Source organism: Notamacropus eugenii, chromosome 1 (assembly GCF_028372415.1).
Source record: "Notamacropus eugenii isolate mMacEug1 chromosome 1, mMacEug1.pri_v2, whole genome shotgun sequence".
NCBI classification, from domain to species: domain Eukaryota; kingdom Metazoa; phylum Chordata; class Mammalia; order Diprotodontia; family Macropodidae; genus Notamacropus; species Notamacropus eugenii.
Window position 1 is genome coordinate 97,783,233 of NC_092872.1, and position 18,362 is coordinate 97,801,594.

At 38.0% G+C, this 18,362-nt stretch overlaps 1 protein-coding gene across 3 annotated transcripts in view; it reads left to right on the forward strand.

Moving 5' to 3' along the window:
- Window positions 1-18,362, forward strand: part of SVEP1 (sushi, von Willebrand factor type A, EGF and pentraxin domain containing 1) — a 321,762-nt gene that overhangs the window by 169,714 nt on the left and 133,686 nt on the right. For all 3 annotated transcript variants that reach the window (XM_072610622.1, XM_072610615.1, XM_072610607.1), the window contains exons 10-16: window positions 2,101-2,208; window positions 3,965-4,096; window positions 7,358-7,552; window positions 10,183-10,304; window positions 12,066-12,174; window positions 14,313-14,501; window positions 15,005-15,238. In XM_072610622.1, the coding sequence (XP_072466723.1) occupies window positions 2,101-2,208; window positions 3,965-4,096; window positions 7,358-7,552; window positions 10,183-10,304; window positions 12,066-12,174; window positions 14,313-14,501; window positions 15,005-15,238 (1,089 nt within the window). The remainder of the gene's footprint in view (window positions 1-2,100; window positions 2,209-3,964; window positions 4,097-7,357; window positions 7,553-10,182; window positions 10,305-12,065; window positions 12,175-14,312; window positions 14,502-15,004; window positions 15,239-18,362) is intronic.

Sequence of the window (18,362 nt, forward strand, 5' to 3'; positions counted from 1 at the left end):
CTCTGAGTATTTCTGATAATTGACTGATTGGTTCTTACTGCTTTTGTGACTCATGCTTGTTTTATATGCTTTAGGGACCTAGGCTCTGGTCCTAGGGAACCTTGGAAACAGAACTCACTCAGGAGGGAAAATAACCAGTATGCTAGGAAAGTATAGAAGATGTTTCATTCATTTTACTACCGATTGATTTTCCTTGTTATCCATTAAATGTCTTTATCATGTTAATAGCTAAAATAGTGGCTGCTGGGAGGAAGTGAAGTAGTAGTAAACATGCTTAAGGTCAGAAAATTTAGTTACATAGTCATAAGACCCAACTAAGAATATTAAACAAATCACCAACCTAAGCATCTGTCTTTTTGGTGAAGTCAATGACTGACTCCTGACATAAAAATTGTCAGTTATATTTAACCTTGGGGATAAGGCATAAATGAAGAGCTCTGGCCTTCTGTCAGAGGACTAGGATTCAGATCCCAGATCTGATATTTACTACCTGTGTGTCCTTGGACATGTAACTGGAATCCTGACTCTCACTATCCTTATCCTTAAAGGGAGGATGGTTGGACCAGTTGACCTCTAAGATCATAATCTTATATCTAATAATAATATTATTTTTAGCTAATAATAATAATAATCTAATAATGATCATAATCTAATCTCTAAATCTGGGGTCTTAAATTGCTGAGGAGCAACACAGAGAAAAACTTCCAAAATGGAATGGGCCATCTAGAGAGATAGTAACATCCCCTTAATAGCAAAATTGGATGCCTGCTCACCATTTATGTTTTAGAGAAGATTCTCCTTCAGGTATAGGTAGACTTTGCAATCCCTTTCCATTGTCTGTGCTTCAATGACTCCAGATAATGATGTAAAGTATCGAAGATGGAGGAAGGGGCCTGACAACAGGTAGCACCTGAAAGTCTACTCGCTGCTTCAGAACTGCTGCAGCTCCCCCACTCCCCCACTCCTACAACCTATGCCAAAGCAACTGAGGAATCCGAGAAACTGTCAATGTGTAATTCATCCCATCTGTAGAGAGTTTATGCCAAAGATTCCCGTCATCCTATAGAGAAAATGAAATATGGACATTCTCCTCACTCCCCCAAATTTTTTTTCTCTTCCCATAAATTGTTCATCTCGTTATATATTTGTCTATACAAAGGGACAAAGGACCACACAATATGCCCTAGAGGGCTATAAATTAGCCCAAGCAGCCTGTGTATCATGATTTTGAGAGACTAGAACTATAGCAGTTGATTTGAAACAGAACACTGCCTCCAGAGTCAAAGTACCTGGGTTCAAATCTTGTCCCTGATGTTTATTATCTGTGGAACCTTGGGCAAGTTACTTACCACTTCTGGGTCTTAGTTTCCTCATCCCTAAGATGAGAAGTTGACCTGTTAGGGGCTATTTAGCTCTAACTCTATGAGCCTGTGGTCTTATGATCCTTTGATATTATGAACATACAGTCTTCTGTATTCCAGTGGTTAATAGTGGTGTGATCCTGGGCAAGTCCCTTAAGGTCACTGAACATCAGTTTCCTCAGGTATTAAAAAAATATGAGGGCAGCTGGATGGTACAGTGGATAAAGCACCAGCCCTGGAGTAAGAAGGATCTGAGTTCAAATCTAGCTCTGTGACCTGGGCAAGTCACTTAACCCACAGACAATATAGGGGGGGTCAATCTTTATATTACTGCCCAGGGTTGTTATGAAGAAAGCTCTTTGTAAATTCTAAAACTCTATATAAATTTTATTATTAATATTGTCATCATTGCTTACATTGAACACTGCTATACCTACATAATTACTTCCTTTAGGTGAATAATGTTTTTCCACTATCAAGGTAGACTGTATTGCCACAGTACCTTTAGGTGGTCTCTCTTCCAGCAGACACAACATGCCCACCATATGGCTGAAAGAACTACAAGTACATACAAAGAGAAAAAAAAATCCTCTGTGTACATGATGATATAGGGAATTCTTTGGATGATGCATGTGCAGACCCCTGTTTTCTCTTGTGGCTATTCCACTCACTGTTAGTTCAGAGCCTGTGGATAGCCCATTCAGTATTTAGTTTCTCTTTATGCTTTCATGTTCTTTAGATGTAGAACCGCCTGTCATTGATAGGTGCCGATCCCCGCCTCCAATCCAGGGCCCCAAGAATGAATATGCAGCAACCTGGGATGAGCCTCAGTTCTCAGACAACTCAGGTAAGGGAACCATCATCTGGTTTTTAATTAAATTACATTATTGTCTGTCTTGACATAATAAACAAAAGTAGGAAGTGGAAAGCAAACGATAGTTGTTAGAGTCAGTGACAACAACAAAAAAAGATGGAAAGACACTTCAATGCAGTTTAGCACTGTAAGAAGACCACTAACCTTAGAAGGAAGTCAGTGGAGGGAGGTTTTAGACCCAGACTTTCCAGTGATTTGCAATGTCACTTTTGGCAATTTGCTTTGCTTCCCTGGGCATGCTGCACACACACACGCGCACACACACACACACACACACACACACACACACACACACACTCATACACTCATATATACATGCACACATATAAAGAGATGGGACATATAAAGAGGTGATCTCTAATGCCTCTTCTCATTTTGAGATTTTTGTAATACCAACTTCTTTTTTAAGGTAATGCAACAGGAATGCCTACTTGTAGCTAATGGTCAGTGAAGAGGTAATGACTATTTATTAAGTACCAACTATTTGCAGGTAGTTTGTAATGTGTTGCTGGGGATACAAGGCAAAAATGAAAAAAAAAAGGAGCTTACTTTCAATGGGGGGCAGGGGAATCATGTGGATAGCTTGTAAATCTATTGGGTCCCAGTCCTTTTAAGTGAGTAGGGCAGTTCCCCCTGCAGCGCAGTAGTAGGGGAGCTGAGGGTTTCTCTGTGCCAGTAGATGATGCCTGTCTCCTGTTACAGATGTGACAGGTACTCCCTCCTTTGACAGGGAATCCACAAGCATTTAGGGGCACTAGAAAAAAAATTCATGTAGAAGAAGATATTTGGACTGAGTGATAAGGAAAACTAGAGATATCCAGAAGCAGAGGTGAGGAAGAGGTGCATACCAGTCACATGGCAGATGTGAACAGGCTAAGAAGAAGCATAAGGATGGCATCAGAGAGATGTTTGATTAGAAAGCTTGAGGGTTGGACATGGAGCTTGAAGAAGAGATAACCAATGGAGACTGACCATGTAGCCCCCAGTAGCATTTGAGCATCAAGAGACCTTAAGAAAAGCTTCTGAAACAATGGAGAGCTCCAATTGGACCATTTAAGGGAGGACCTGGATGATGAGTAGACATAATTGGATTGTATAATGGAATACTGAGGAGGACCTGTATGTAGATGAGATTATAGATCTATCGAAAATGCAGCATGGACATAGTGAACTTACAGTCAAGACCTAGTTTCAAGTCTTGCCTCAGATGGCTACTAGTTGTATAACCCTGGTCAAGTCATTAAATACTCTTAGCCTCAATTCTTCATCAATATAATGAAGGGTTGGACTAAATGGTGTCCAAAGTCCTTTTCAACATGAAATCTTGGAGTTTTTGATCACTAATAATACCTGCCCATGCTACTCTCTAGGAACTAGCATATACTTGTGTAAACTATTGAATATCTGAGAAAATGTGCACTCCTGAAGGGCAGTGATTGGGAATACACTTGTCCTTTTCTATAACCACTGAAGTACCCAGCATAGTGCTATGTGCTAGCCTGTAAATAATATATATTCAATGGAAAGATGTATAATGAACTAAAGAATGTAAAATAACGATAGCAAGATGAATAAGTTTTGATGTTGTGCATAACCCTCAAGTCATCATTAAGTCCTATAGCCCAACAGGAAAATGTAGAAATACAATCTTTTCCATGGTTAAGCAAAATAAATAAATAAATAAATCCTAAACTTTTTCTACTCTTGCTCATTTTTTTTTTGTTTCTAGGAACTTTACTAAGCATCACTAGAAGTCATTCTCCAGGAGATCTCTTTCCCCAAGGAAGGACCACAGTACAGTATACAGCCACAGATCCCTCTGGCAACAATAGGACATGTGAGATTTATGTTGTCATCAAAGGTATGTATGCTTCTTAGGATTCTGACCTAGCCCTGAAAAATGTGAAGTCAATGAACATTTATTAAGCACCTACAATACATTGGGCACTTTTCTAAACATTGAAGATGCTTTGCCCCACCCCCAAAAAATTCCTACTTTCAAGAAACACACAGTCTAATAGGGGAGGTAATATTTACATTATTATGTAAAAAAACCTATATAGAAGACAGATTGGAAATAATCAAAGAGGGAAAGCACTAGAAATAAGAGGGTTGGGGACAATCTTCCTATAGAAGAGACTTTAGTGGAGACTTGAAGGAAATCAGGAATCAGAGATGATGAGGGAGAGAGTTTCAGGCATGGAGGCTGCCAGCAAAAATAGCCATGATCTATGGAGTGTCATGTTCAAGAAATAGTAAGTAGGCTAATTTCACTAGATAATATAATACATGGAGAGTAGTAAGGTATAAAAAGACAAAGAAGGGGCCAGCTTATGAAAGACTTTAAAAGCACATATACTTTATATATGATCCTAAGGGCAAAATGGTCACATCTATTCTTTAGGAAGACCTATTTATCGATTGAGTGGAGGACATACTGAATGTAGTTTGCATTTGAGTCAGAACTACTTTTTTCATCAGAAATGCCTAGAATTCATCTATTTCATTAAATATTCATTTTTCTCCATAGGATTATATCTAGTTTTGCTGGGTAAATTATTCTTGGTTATAATTGTAGCTACTTTTCCCTCTGGAATATCATATTCCAAACCTTCTGTTCCTTTATCATGATAGCTGCTAGAGCTTATATAATTCTGATAATTACAGTTTTTGAACAGTGTATTTCTGGTTGCTTTCAGGATTTTCTCCTTGACATGGTAGCTCTGGAATTTAGCTATAATATTCCTAGAAGTTTTCATTTTGGGATCTCTTTTAGGAAGCAATGATCAGTGGATTTTTTCAATTTCTATTTTGTCCTCTGATTCTAAAACTACTGGGATGATTTTCCTTTATAATTTCTTGAAATATGAGTCTAAACAAATATTCTTTCTTGCTCATTCTTTGATCATGGCTTTTAGGTAGTCCACTAATTCTTAAATTATTTCTCTTCAGTCTATTTTCTAGGTCAGTTGTTTTTCCAATGAGACAGTTCATATTTTTTCTACTTTTTTCATTCTTTTGACCTTGTTTTATTTTTCTTGATGTCTCATGGAGTCATTAGCTTCCATTTGCCCAATTCTAATTTTTAAGGAATTATTTTCTTCACTGAAGTTTTGTACCTCTTTTTCAATTTGGTCAGTTTTCTTTTTGAGGAGTTATTTTCTTCCATGAGTTTTCATTCCCCTTTTACAATCTGGGAAATTCTGGTTTTTTAAGGAGTTATTGTCTTCAGTAATTTTTTGTGCCTCTTTTACCAAGCTGTTAATTCTCCTTTCAAAATTTTCTTGCATTGCCCTCATTTCCCCCCCATTTTTCTTCTACTCCCCTTATTTGATGTTTCAATAATTTTTCTGTTCTTTTTTTATCACTTTATTTTACTCTTCTAGGAATGCTTGTTAAACTTGTGTCTAATCTGGATTTTTCTTTGAGACTTTGCTTGCATCTGCTTTCACATTGTTATCTTTGTCCAAGTTTTGGTTTTAATCTTCCCTGTCATCATAGTAGCTTTTTATGGTCAGGTTCTTTTTTATATATTGTTTGCTCATTTTTCCAGCCTATTTCTTAATTTTTAACTTTAGTTTAGAGTTGGGATTTGTTCACCTGGGGTGAGGGGAGGAAAGAAAAATTGACTGTTCTAAGTTATAACTGGGTTTTTTTGTACTACTGGTTTTGATTTGTTTAAGGGATTCTATAAGTTTTGGATGTTTTTAAGATGATATTATCCTGGGAAGAAGTATCACCACTGCTCTCCAATTCTGCACTCTAGTCTTTTCCCAGGAAAAGTCCCTGATCTCTTACAACTGCAAGCACTCCTCTCTGCTGAAACTATGACCTGTCTTGTGCCACAGGCCCATTCCTATGCCCAGTGCCAACACAGTGGTCCCTTGTAATTTTTTTTTGACCAGAGGTCTAATCTCCTTACAGTTTCTGGGCAGCAAGAGCTGTCAATAAGGTCACTTATAGCTGGTATCACTGCCACTCTGCACTCCAAACCAGCCCCTACCCCGGTGCAACAGATTTCTCTTTCCAATCTCCAAAGTTGTTCTGGGCTGGAAAAATGTCTCACCCTGATGTTTTGTTGGTTATGCCACTCGAGAATTCCATTTGAGGTGTTATTTTAGTTATTTGAAGGAGAAAGCTAAGAGAGTTCACTGGAAAGCTCCCTTCCATCTGCTGTCTTGGCTCTACCTACCTCAAAGCCTGCTCTTTTCCATTCCATTTAGTGGAAAAAAATGAGCAAGAAAGAGAATTGTTTTAAAGCAAAACATTGGCACTGTTCGTATCTAGATTTCTGATATCCCTTGTCATCAGATGCCTTCCATCAACATTTCATCAAATATTCTGTCATGGAATGACGAAGTCGGAGTCTCATATTCTTATTACCGTGGTCTTTACTTAAGGGTGGGGGTTGAAAAATCCTGAAAAATTCATTTCTCTGCTGTACAGTTTTGTCCAGATTGTTTTCAATTTTAATGAGGGAATGGCAGAAGCAGCCCTATCAACCTAAGAGTGCTTTTAGCTTTTCCTAAACATAAAAGCATACACCATGCCCAAAAGCATGCCCGTGCTTAGCTATTTTTTAATAGCATTTATGAAACATTTTTTCCTATCTTTAACTCCAAGAGTTACAATATAAGTCTTTTTTAGGAGTAGTAGGAAAATAAGACCACTTCCCTTTGAAAAGTTCAGACCCAGCCTTTAAATTTAACACTTTGTAAGTCTTAGAGCAGGAGTGGGGATCCTGTGGCCTTGAAGCCACATGTGGCCCTCTAGGTCCTCAACTGCAGCCCTTTGAATACAAACTTCACAGAACAGATTCCCTGTGAAGTCTGAAATCAGTGAAGTTCTATGAAGTTTGGATTCCAAAGGCTATACTTGAGGACCTAGAGGGCCACAGATAGCCTTGAGGCCGCAGGTTCCCCACCCCTGCCTTAGAGTATTATGTGAGGAGGAATAAAAATACTGATGGTTGTTGTGTCACTGTAACTGGGATGTTATCTCCTGAAGGGCTGGGGCTGCGTTTTTGTCTTTCTTTATATCTAGTCACAGTTCTTGGCACCCAGGAGGTGCTTAATAAGCCCTGGAGTGATTGTTGGTTGTATGTCATTATATTTTTGCATAGGTTCTCCCTGTGAGGTTCCATTCACTCCTGTCAATGGAGATTTCATATGTACCAATGACAGCTCTGGTATTAATTGTACATTAAGTTGTCTAGAAGGCTATGACTTTACGGAAGGATCTGCTGAAAAATATTACTGTGCCTATGAAGATGGAGTCTGGAGACCCCCATATTCTACCGAATGGCCAGACTGTGCTGGTAAGTTTCCTTTGTATTAATTTCTCTTATAATTAATTAATCCAAAAAGATGTGTTTCTAAAATATTTGGAAACGTGTATTTAGAGAAATGTTATTTTTCCATAAGAATCAGTGTCGATGGGTGTCAACAGACACTAAAGTTCAAAGCCAAGACAGGGGATGGGAAAAGTAAGCCACAACTCCTGCTCATAAAACACAGGGGCTGCAAAGAGGGAATACTTTTGATATTACTTTTTACTTCTTTCTAAATGCATTTACCTTTAATGCTTCTCTCCATTATGTATAGATATTTGTTTTGTGATAAATCTGCTTACTTGGGCAAGTCACTTAACCTTTCAGTGCTCCCGGAACTATTATGAATTGTGGAATGATTGTCAATCTGAATTGGTCACGGAACTTTCCCCATTGGGAGTGCCTTGTACCTACTGGGCATAATTTTTTTCTATGTTCTAGTGAAGGCTCAAACCCCCTTCTGGATAGTAATGGACATGGAATGCAATTTTCAAACCTCCCCTAAGGTAGAGAGATGCTTCAATATGTTTCAAATTCTAATCCCATTGTCACTAAGGACAGGGAATTCCCCTGTTGCCATTAAGGGACCTGCTGCTGAGTCTAGGGGTCTGTGGCATTGTACTCATTCCCCTTCTGTTAAGGGGTCCATCTCTTCCTTCCTCCACCAATGTACTCTGGGTTCAGATGGGAGATCCTGACCACCTAGAAGAAGGATTAGACTTTTTCTCACACCCTTTGGCTTGTTCACCCCCACCTCCCCTACCACTCAACTAGTTCATCAGGGCTAATTTACTTAAAGTTTAAGTTTGGGCTCCCATGTGAAGTTCTTCCCAGAGGAGGAAATAAAAAGTGACTCAATGTACAACATTCATCAAGTAAGGAACAGGTTTATTTCCTACACATGAAAAGAACATATCACACACACACGCACACACACACGAATAAAATAAAATAAACCACACACAAGCATGTATTAACAGAAAGATATAAACTAAACGAGCAAAAGTTTAACTGCTGTTATGCTTGCTAGGAGGTTGGTTCTAAAACCTTATCAGAACATAAAGTGATTTGTAGGACCGCTGGCCAGGCATTTCAGATTTCACCTCAACTCTGCACTGTGTTTCTCAAAATCCATGCTTTCTGACAAGCTGTACCATGAATTGGGTTCATCCTCAGGCCAGTGGTCATCTGCTTCAAGAACAATGAAGCAGTTGTTAGGGACTCTTCCCCAACTGTAGCCAGACTCAGTAGAAGAACTAAGGTCTTCAATCTCTTGAACATACCAAATAGCCTCAAAGCCTGGATGCTTCCAGGATCAAGACACATTCACTTAAGACAAGTAAAGAGTAAACAAAGAAGAACCAAACCCAAGATCAGGCGTGCCTAGGCAGGTTATGGACTTTATCTGCCATGTATGCATGGTCATGGGGCAGTCAGAGTGGGGGACTAATTTGCTATACTTTCTCCCTCTCTGTGTAAATATATGTTAAAAATAAATAATCGTCAGCAGACATCATAATATTTCTTTGAAATAAAAATTTTTAATCTATTCTCTCTAGCATATGTGAATGCATTTCATCAATTAACACAGCTCAGTCCTTTGAGATATTTTTAAATTCTGCTCCTTCTTTAAGCAGGTTCTTTAAACATCTTTTTGGGCCATAGTTTCTTTATCTGTAAAATGAGACAAAGAACCTGTGTCTGTGATGGTAAGAAAATCAATAGTCTTCTCTCTAGAAGTGAGATATAAATTGAAATTTTCAATCTTGAATCCTCTCCTATTAGGTCTGCCTTGGGCTAATAGGATGTTATTGACCATATCACTCATTGCCTCACTAGCAGGAGCTTCAGTATTACAGCTGCAGAATTCACCTCCAAATTATGGACTCACAGAATTCAAAATTGGAAGAAATCTGTACCCAAAGCATGAATCCTCTCCCAAATATTCTCAGAGAGGAGTGATCTAACTTCAAACTGAGGAGAATCAGTGGCAAAAAATTCTGTAACTCCTATGGTATCCCATTCCATTTTTGGATAACTCCAATTAATAGGAAATTCTTTCTTATATTGAGTCAAAAATATACAACTTCTCTTTATTTGTCATTGCTTTATCTTCTGAGGCCCATGGAATAAGTCCAACCCTCTTCCAAAAAAATTATTAGGTGACATCCTTTTGAGTATATCCACATAAATAGAAGGATAAGATTTCTTCAATTCAGAAATCCCCAATCTGGAAAGAAGATTGTCTTGCAGTGTTAGGAAAAACAATATTGGCAATCCATTCTTAGCTTGTTGAACAATTCAAGGAAATATATTATGAAAAACTTGCAGAGATTTGTTTCTGGTAACTATTACAAGTATTCATGACATTGGGAGGTTGAAACTATTGGGCTTTGGAAATTAAGCTCTTATCCCTGGGTAGCTGTGCAATTTAGCTTTGTTTATTTTCTAAGAAGCAGGAATGCTTCGTAAGTGGCATCTCTGGTTTTTGCATTGGACAATGTGAGAGATGGAGGATTCAGGTCGAGTCATTTGGCATAAACTTCTCCATGTCAGAGGTCATCCCTCCACTGCAAAATCACTGACCAACCAAATGTCTTTCTCCCTACATCTTCTAGTAAATCGCTTTGCGAATCATGGATTCAAATCCTTTGAGATGCTCTACAAAACAACTTGCTGTGATAACAATGATCTCCTCAAAAACTTTTCTGAAGCTTTTGAGACTACTCTTGGTGAAATGGTAGGTTAGTAGTTTTCTTTTCTTTTCTTTTAGATGTTTGAAGGATATTATTAAGACTTTTTCATAATAAAGTTGTCAGAGTTTTGCTTGGTAATCTGCATCTTGAATAAGTGCTCTGAAATCCTCTTTTTCTGAGTTTTCTGTTGTGCTACCTGTCATCAAGCATGGGTTTTATTCATGAGTACTGAATCCCAGGACTTCCCTACTTTTGTATACTCCACAGTCATTTGTTAAGTGCCTGTTGTGGGCCAGACATTGTGCTAGACACTGGAGGTCCAAAGAAAAAAAATTCTATTGTCCCTGCCCTCAACAAGCTTATATTCTGTTGTAGAAGGGAGAGAAGCAACAATATGACAATAGAAGAGTAAATACTGTGTATATAAAATATATACAGAGTAGTTTCCAGGGGGATAATTCTAAGGGGGGACTAGTATCTGAAAAGATCAGAATAGGCTTCCTAGAAGAAGTGATGCTTTACGAAATGGTTTACTTAAAACCCATAGACACATGCATGTTAAGTTAATAAACTAGGGCAGGAAGTTTGAAGTAAAACTATTTTGACAGTAAATATATATACTTTGTAATGGGAAAAAATGCTGCTATCCCAAAGTGTTTTATTTATTTTTCTCATGAAAATTAACAGCCATCCTGTAGATCATAAGCTCTCATTTAAAACAATATCACTGATTCAGGGGGAAAAATAAGGAGCTAGATTCTCCAGGGGCACCTAGGTGTCATAGCAGATAGAGTGCCAGGCCTAGAGTCAGGAAGACTCATCTTCCTGAGTTCAAATCTGGCCTCAGACACTAGCTGAGTGACCCTGGACAAGACACTTAACCCTATTTCACTGAGTTTCCTCATCTGGAAAATGAACTAGAGAAGGAAATGGCAAACCACTCCAGTATATCTACCAAGAAAATACCAGTTGGGTTCACAAAGAGTCAGATACAACTGAAATGACTGAAAAACAACAGAATCTCTCCAACTATGTTTTAAGCTGGTAAAGGGCAGGAATCATATGTTATCTCCCGCAGTCCTGTGGAAGTAAGCGTTTGATAAATGCTTATCAGTTTATCTTTAGAATCTATATAAAATGTGTTCAAAAAAGATGAAAGACTATTATCGTTCTTAAATTTAAGAAAAAAAATTAACCAACAAAATCTTGGGAGACTAAATTAGTACCTATCTACAGTTGGGAAATCAATGGCATAATTCCAAAATCCTAAACATCACCAGTATACTCTAGAAATTAAGTAGCACAAACACTGATGGAATACACTTTCTCCCCATCTCTGTCTCCTGGATTACTTCAAGACTCAATTTAAATCCCATTTTCTACAGAAGACCTTTCCTGTCACCCCCCACCCCACCCCACTTCTATTGCCTTCCCTCTGAAATTGCTTCCAATTTACACTGTATATATTTTACCAGTATATAAATGTTTTTCTGTTCACATCTCCCATTAAAATGTGAACTCCTCATGGGCTGGGACTGGTTTGCCTTTCATCGTGTCCCTCCAATGCCTGGCAAATAGCAAACCCTTAATGAATGCTTGTTGAATGACTAATTCAGGCTTTAAAATATGTGCAGAAACCATAAGCAGTTGAGATGGAGGGAGGAGAGGGGTTAAATTGTTTGTCAGTCACAACTCCAAGAAGCTTAAATTGTAAGAAGTTGAATTTATGAAACAGAGCATAAAGATATAAAAAGGTAGTTCAGTTTTATGATTGGACTTACAACTTCTTCATTTGGAATTTTTAGGTCCCATCATTTTGTAACGATGCTGGTGATATTGACTGCAGACTGGAAGACCGGACACAAAAACACTGCCTAGAGTATAATTACGATTATGAAAACGGTTTTGCAATTGGTAATTAAACATCGTAATTCTATGCGATCTTTTCAATATCACCAGTTTTTAGATATGTTACGTGAGGAGGGAATATTGGCAAAGAAGTTAGACATACTGTGTGATTTATGTAAGAAATATTTATTGAGTATAAAATTAAACTGTAAAGAGATCATTAGGGAAAACTGAAAACTCTACTACATAATTTAATACTGAACAGAATCAATATGTTATCTAAAGATCTTTAAGAAAGCAAAAAAATAAAATGTTATAATTATCAAATTATGTGGGTTAAAGTAGACAACCATTGGAAAATGCAGTACAGTCTCTTTGGAGCTAAGATTAATTTTGTAATCATAAGAAGGTAAACTTGAAAATATAGCCTGGGTCCAGTGGGGTGGGACATATCTGTAATTCCTGATCCTAAAGGGGCTGAGGCTAGTGGATCCCTTCCAAGGTCAGGAGTTCTGAGTTGCTGTGAGCAAAATAGCATTTATAAACATTTTAATTAAAATATGATATTTTCCTTGAAAGCAAAATTTCGTTTCGTGTTTTTTTGTTCTCCCTCTTTTACTTATTTCTTTCCCTCTCTTTTCTCTCTCTTCTTTCATTCCTTCCCTCTAAAGGAAAGAACCAGTTTGAATGGAAAATTAATTCTCCAATTCTGATATATTTCTCTAATTTTGACTCCATAAATTCACCTAGGTTTTAATAATTCAGTGAAGGTTATTCTGAAGTTCAACTTTCTACTACTTCTGGAAAAAAATATGGGGCTGACAAGGAAATTGATGACATAAATAAAATGTCAGGAGTACTGTTTGCCCTGCTACACCATTATAAGAAAACTGCTTGCAATTGTGCACAAATCTTTGTGTCTAGTGGTTAGTACTTAGCCTTATCTATTCATTAAAAGAGCCCTCTTTTCATCTCTACTTCTCAAAAATGTTAACATTCATTTGAAAATACTGTTATGTCAGTGGTACTCAACTTTCTCATGAGGAAGACCTACATTTATTAGTTTTAAGCCAGAGATCTTGGAAGATAACTAGGCTTAGTAGCAGTTATATCTCATTCCTTACTAAGAATCGGAGGATAGAGCCAAAGACAGAGACAGAAAAATATAGAAGGAGGCAAGAAGAGGAGAGGGGAAGATTTGTAGGATTTTAACTTAATTTTATTTGGCACAGTATAACACTACTATGGACTTATAGCTTAAAGGGACCTTTAAGGTCATCTAGCCCATATTATATTTGTTTACATATCCTCCTGTTAAATAAATGTGTATGTGATATTCATGTAAGTTAAGAGATTTCATTTGTGTTAAGCAATATTATTCTAAAAAAGCAGAGAAACTATTCAATGAGACTAGGAAAAAACTTTCATTTGTTTCATTACTTCTCTTCTCTCTTAGGGTGAGTTTTATTAATTTATCGATGAAGGAAGGCAAATTGTCTTCTCTTTCTTATTTCAAATCTACCTCTCCCTTCTTTCTTCTCCCTCTCCTGCTCTCTTCTCAGTGAGAACAGACAATAGTGTGAGCCAAGTCATTGCAGCTGGGAGGAAATCTTGTCCTATTAGTTGGCAATCACTTAAAAGAGGTTAAGAGAGTAAGGAAGTCTCAGGAATAGGAGCATCCTGCCAATACCAGTGTCCCGCTAAAGTCAACAAATCAGCAATCATTTATGAACTCCCCTAGTCCCAGAGATTGTGCTAATGGGGATAAAGATAAAAGTGAGCTAGCCCCTGCCCTCCAGTTTAATCGGGTTTTAGGGTAGAACAGAAACCAGCCTACTTCAGTAAGGAAACAACTACAAAACCAAACTGGGTCTCCTTTTCCAAAGTCAGAAATTTTTGCTTGGTATTGGTCATCAAGATAATGGTTTACATTTTGCACTTTGCAAAGAGCATCTTTATAACCATTGTCTCATTTAATCCTCACAGCACTCTGTGTCCTGTAAGGTATTTATTAATCCCAATTTATAGAGAAGGAATCGAAATCTGAGTGATTACATGACTTGTGCAAGATTGCATAATATAATTAGAAAGTATCAAAGCCAAGAGAGAGAGGCTTCCTAATTCTAAATCCAATACTTCCCCCCCTGTTCCCCAACAGAGTATTCATCAGCTGTTTCTTTGTTTTCTTTGTATCAACTGGCTAGGACCTGGTGGTTGGGGTGTGGCCAACAAAGTGGATTATGCTTATGAAGACTTCATGGATGTCATTCACGAGCAGCCTCAGAAGCCTGTGGTGGGGACTGGTAAAACTCAATCTTCTCGGATCAAAAGGCATGAAAAACTTAGCACCTCAACGTCTGACCATAAAATTAAGTTAATATTTAACATTACAGGTAATAAAGAAGTATTTTTTAAAAACTGAGTATTATTTTATGTTCCCACAGATGACCTTTCCTTATCATTTCATTTTACTGTCAGGTAAAAAAAAAAAAGAAAAGAAAAAAACAACCACTAAACCTAGGAATTAATGAGAATTTCACTCTTTGAATCTCCCAAGTCCTTTCAATACCTTTATGCTACACATAGGTAGAAAGCTTTGTTTCACTTTGATCTGCCACATTTTTAAAATAAATTTGAATGTGGTTTTGTGTATTTTAGTACAAGAATCTCAGTCAAGCGTCTGGGAGTTTTGTGTGAGTATACTACCATTGTTCAAAGAAATGATGAATCATTCTTAGATCAGTGTTGTATAGGTGCATGGTGTTTGTTTTCTTTTATTCATGTTAGAATTCCTTTGACATTTTTAAAAAGAGTTTTCTTTTTAGTGAGGACCTATTGCTACAGCTTTACAAAATACCAGGTGTACTTGGGTTTGTTTTTTTTTTCCTCATCTCAGCAAGTGTACCTTTGCCTGATCAGAGGAATGATACCCTAGAATTGGAAAACCAGCAACGACTCCTGAAGACGTTAGAGACAATCACCAACCGACTCAAAAGGACTCTCAATAAGCAACCCATGTATTCTTTCCAACTTGCATCTGAAATGGTTGTAGCTGACAGCAATTCACTGGAAACAGAAAAGGCCTTCCTCTTTTGCAGACCAGGCTCCGTGCTAAGAGGACGAATGTGTGGTAAGATTCTTACATTTTATCTAAACCAGGCATGCACAACCTGCAGCTCACCAAAGGACTTTGGATGGCCCCCAGAAAATGTAGAATATTCTTTATATTTTTGGGGGGCCGTTTGAAATCCGAAAACCAAGCAGTATATGTAAAATGCCTTTGCTTTTTCCATTCTCACAACAGAGTTTGTGACTATTCTTGGATTGTAGGAGTTTGAGTTGGAAAGCTCCTTGGGAATCATCTAGTCTAATGCCTATAATTAGACAGATGAGGGAACTGAGGTCCAGAGAGATGAAGTGATTTGTCCAAATTCTCACAAGGAGTTAGTGATAGAACAGGGGTTGAACCCCAGAGCCTCTGACTCTAAAACTGTTCTTTCCACTGTACCCCAAAGACTCAGACTAAGGAAACTATTCTTCTTATTAATCTTATTAATCTATATTTAGGGATACAAAATCAAGTCATGTCATTCTTAGATCTTACAATTTTCAGCAGTAGTTCCAAAACAAAAGTATTATGTGTACACTGTAGTCTATTTCACACAAAAGCCATAATTTGTAGATAATCTTCCCCTATATCACCTTGTCCAGCCATGCCTGTTGACTTGAATTCTGTGTACATTTTGCGGACACATAGCTGGAGGATCATGACCAGTGGTTACTTGATTGTTGTCCTTCGTTCTCGAAGAGGATCAAAAGGACATCACTATGCTAAAGTCAAGTTTCAATGTCCAGCTGTGGTTGCTCAGACCAATAAGAGCTCGGAATGCTCTACCACAGATTGGGCACAAATAGTCCATGTGAATATTTGGGGTAGATACTCCAAATTTGTGCATCCTGCATTTCCTTTGAGCTGTCTCAATTCCACTTTGCTCATAGAGGACAGCACCTTCTCTGATGTGGGCATGCCATGCTGACTGATCCTGTGCCTGTGTCTCCCATGTTACACAATTCCAAAGTTTTTAAGGGGGACCTTCAGAGTGTCCCTGTATTTCTTCTTCTGACCAACATGTGAATGCTTGCCCTGCATGAGTTCTCCATGAAATAATCTTCTTAGTAAGCATACATTTTACGTTCGAACAGTGTGGCCAACCCATCAGAGTTGCACTGTCGAAAGCATAGTTTGAAAGCTTGGCTGTTTAGTTTGAGTAAGGACTTCAGTGTCTGGTACCTTATCCTACCAGGTGATCTTCAGAATCTTCCTAAGACAATTCAAATGGAAGCAATTCAGTTTCCTGGAATGGTACTGATAGACTGTCCAGGTTTCATAGGCATGCAACAATGAGGTCAGCACAATGGCTCTGTAGACTTTCAGTTTGCTGATCAGTCTAATACCTCTTCTCTCCCACACTTTCCTTTGGAGCCTCCCATACACTGGGCAGTGCATGCATCAACTTCATTATCAATGTGTACACCCCTGAAAAGTACACTACCAAGGTAAATGAACTTATCCACAACATTCAGAACTTCTCCATTTGCTGTAACTGATGATTCCATATATGGATGACCAATGACTGTTGTAAAGGAGGGAGCAAGCCTAAGAATTAGAGCAAAATAGGAACTCTGAGTTGCCTCCCCTGGAGATACAAGTAAGAGTAGGGAGAAATCATCCTTCAGTCAGCAGGGGAAATAGGAGAGAACATGAAGGATGGAAAGAAGGGCTTCCTGTGATATGTCTCTGCTGGATCTCTGAAACTCACAGGCAAGAGTATATGTGCTGGTCAATGTTTAACAACCAACTCTAAGGGAAAAAATAATGTGCACACAATATACTTTTAAGCTTAATCTGCATCATTAACATTTTCTCCATTACTTCCTTAAGTCTACACAACCAGCAAAGCAAAAATCAAGTCTTGATCTGTAGCATTTATGGATTTCCAGGTTGTAAATGCTCACACTGAAAGAGTTGGGCTGAGCTGATTCTGGCACATACCTGATGTTGGACAAAGATGGGGAGTTACTTTGAGTAATTCATAGATAAAAGCCCCAACTTCAGACTCACTTTTGACTGCCAAAGTTAAAATATCTATACCCAAGGTCATAAAAGACTTCAAAGGTAGAAAGAACAGAGGGAAGACTTCCTGGTTGGGGGTGGGGGGAGTCGGGGGAAGGAACTCTGGGTCATCAACCTGTATACTTTAATCAATACAGACGTTACTACTGGAATTAATAATCCTCCCAAAGCACTACAATATACAAATATAATGAAATAGATCTAGGAATTCATCAATCTGGGAGTTCCCTCCAATGAAGTAGATTTCTGACCTTACATGCTTTCCCATCTTGTATGGCTTTCATACATGTCCTCTCAAGAGTGTAAAGCATGTTCCAAAATGCTAGAGATCTCCCGCCCTTTCTTTTGACATCATAAGTGTACCAGCAGGGTACACTTATGACTCACTGGCTTGATTATCCCATCTTCCTATCGTAAAAGTCCTTGATGATGTACTTGAGTTCTTCAGAGATCATCACTGGTCATGTGTTGGAGCCTACTCAAACTCATCACGTACCTTTCCAAATTCCATTGTCATTCATATAATGCTCATCTTTAGTTGTTTGGAGGCAGTGGTATTCCAGAATTTGCTACCATATGGCACCACCAGTAAAATGCTTGAATTGGTTATCAAAAGATATATGAATGGGCAATTTAAGAAAGAAGCGCAAATTATCAATAATTCCCTGAAAAAGTTATTAAAAGTCTTTTTTAAAAATAATTATTTTATTTATTTTCAGTGTTCTATAATCACTTCCATATCACTTCCACATCAAATATTTAGTAAAAGTGATCAAATTCAGTGTGGATAAGGTTGAAGAAAAACAGTCCTTAGATTTTTTTTCCCTTCCCTCCCTCCCCACTCCCTCCCCAAAATGGCTTGCAATCTTATGTATGTTCTACACATACATTCCTATGAAATACAGTTTAACCATAGTCATGTTGAATAGAAGAATTAAAATGAAAGGGAGAAACCATAAAGCAAAACAAAACAAAACAAAAACATGACACAAAAGAAGATGGTCTGCTTCATTCTGCAATCCAGTTTCATAGTTCTTTCTCTGGATGTGGAAGGCATTTTGCCTCAAAAGTCCATTGGGAATTTTTTAGATCCTTGCACTGCTATGAAGGACTAAGTCTA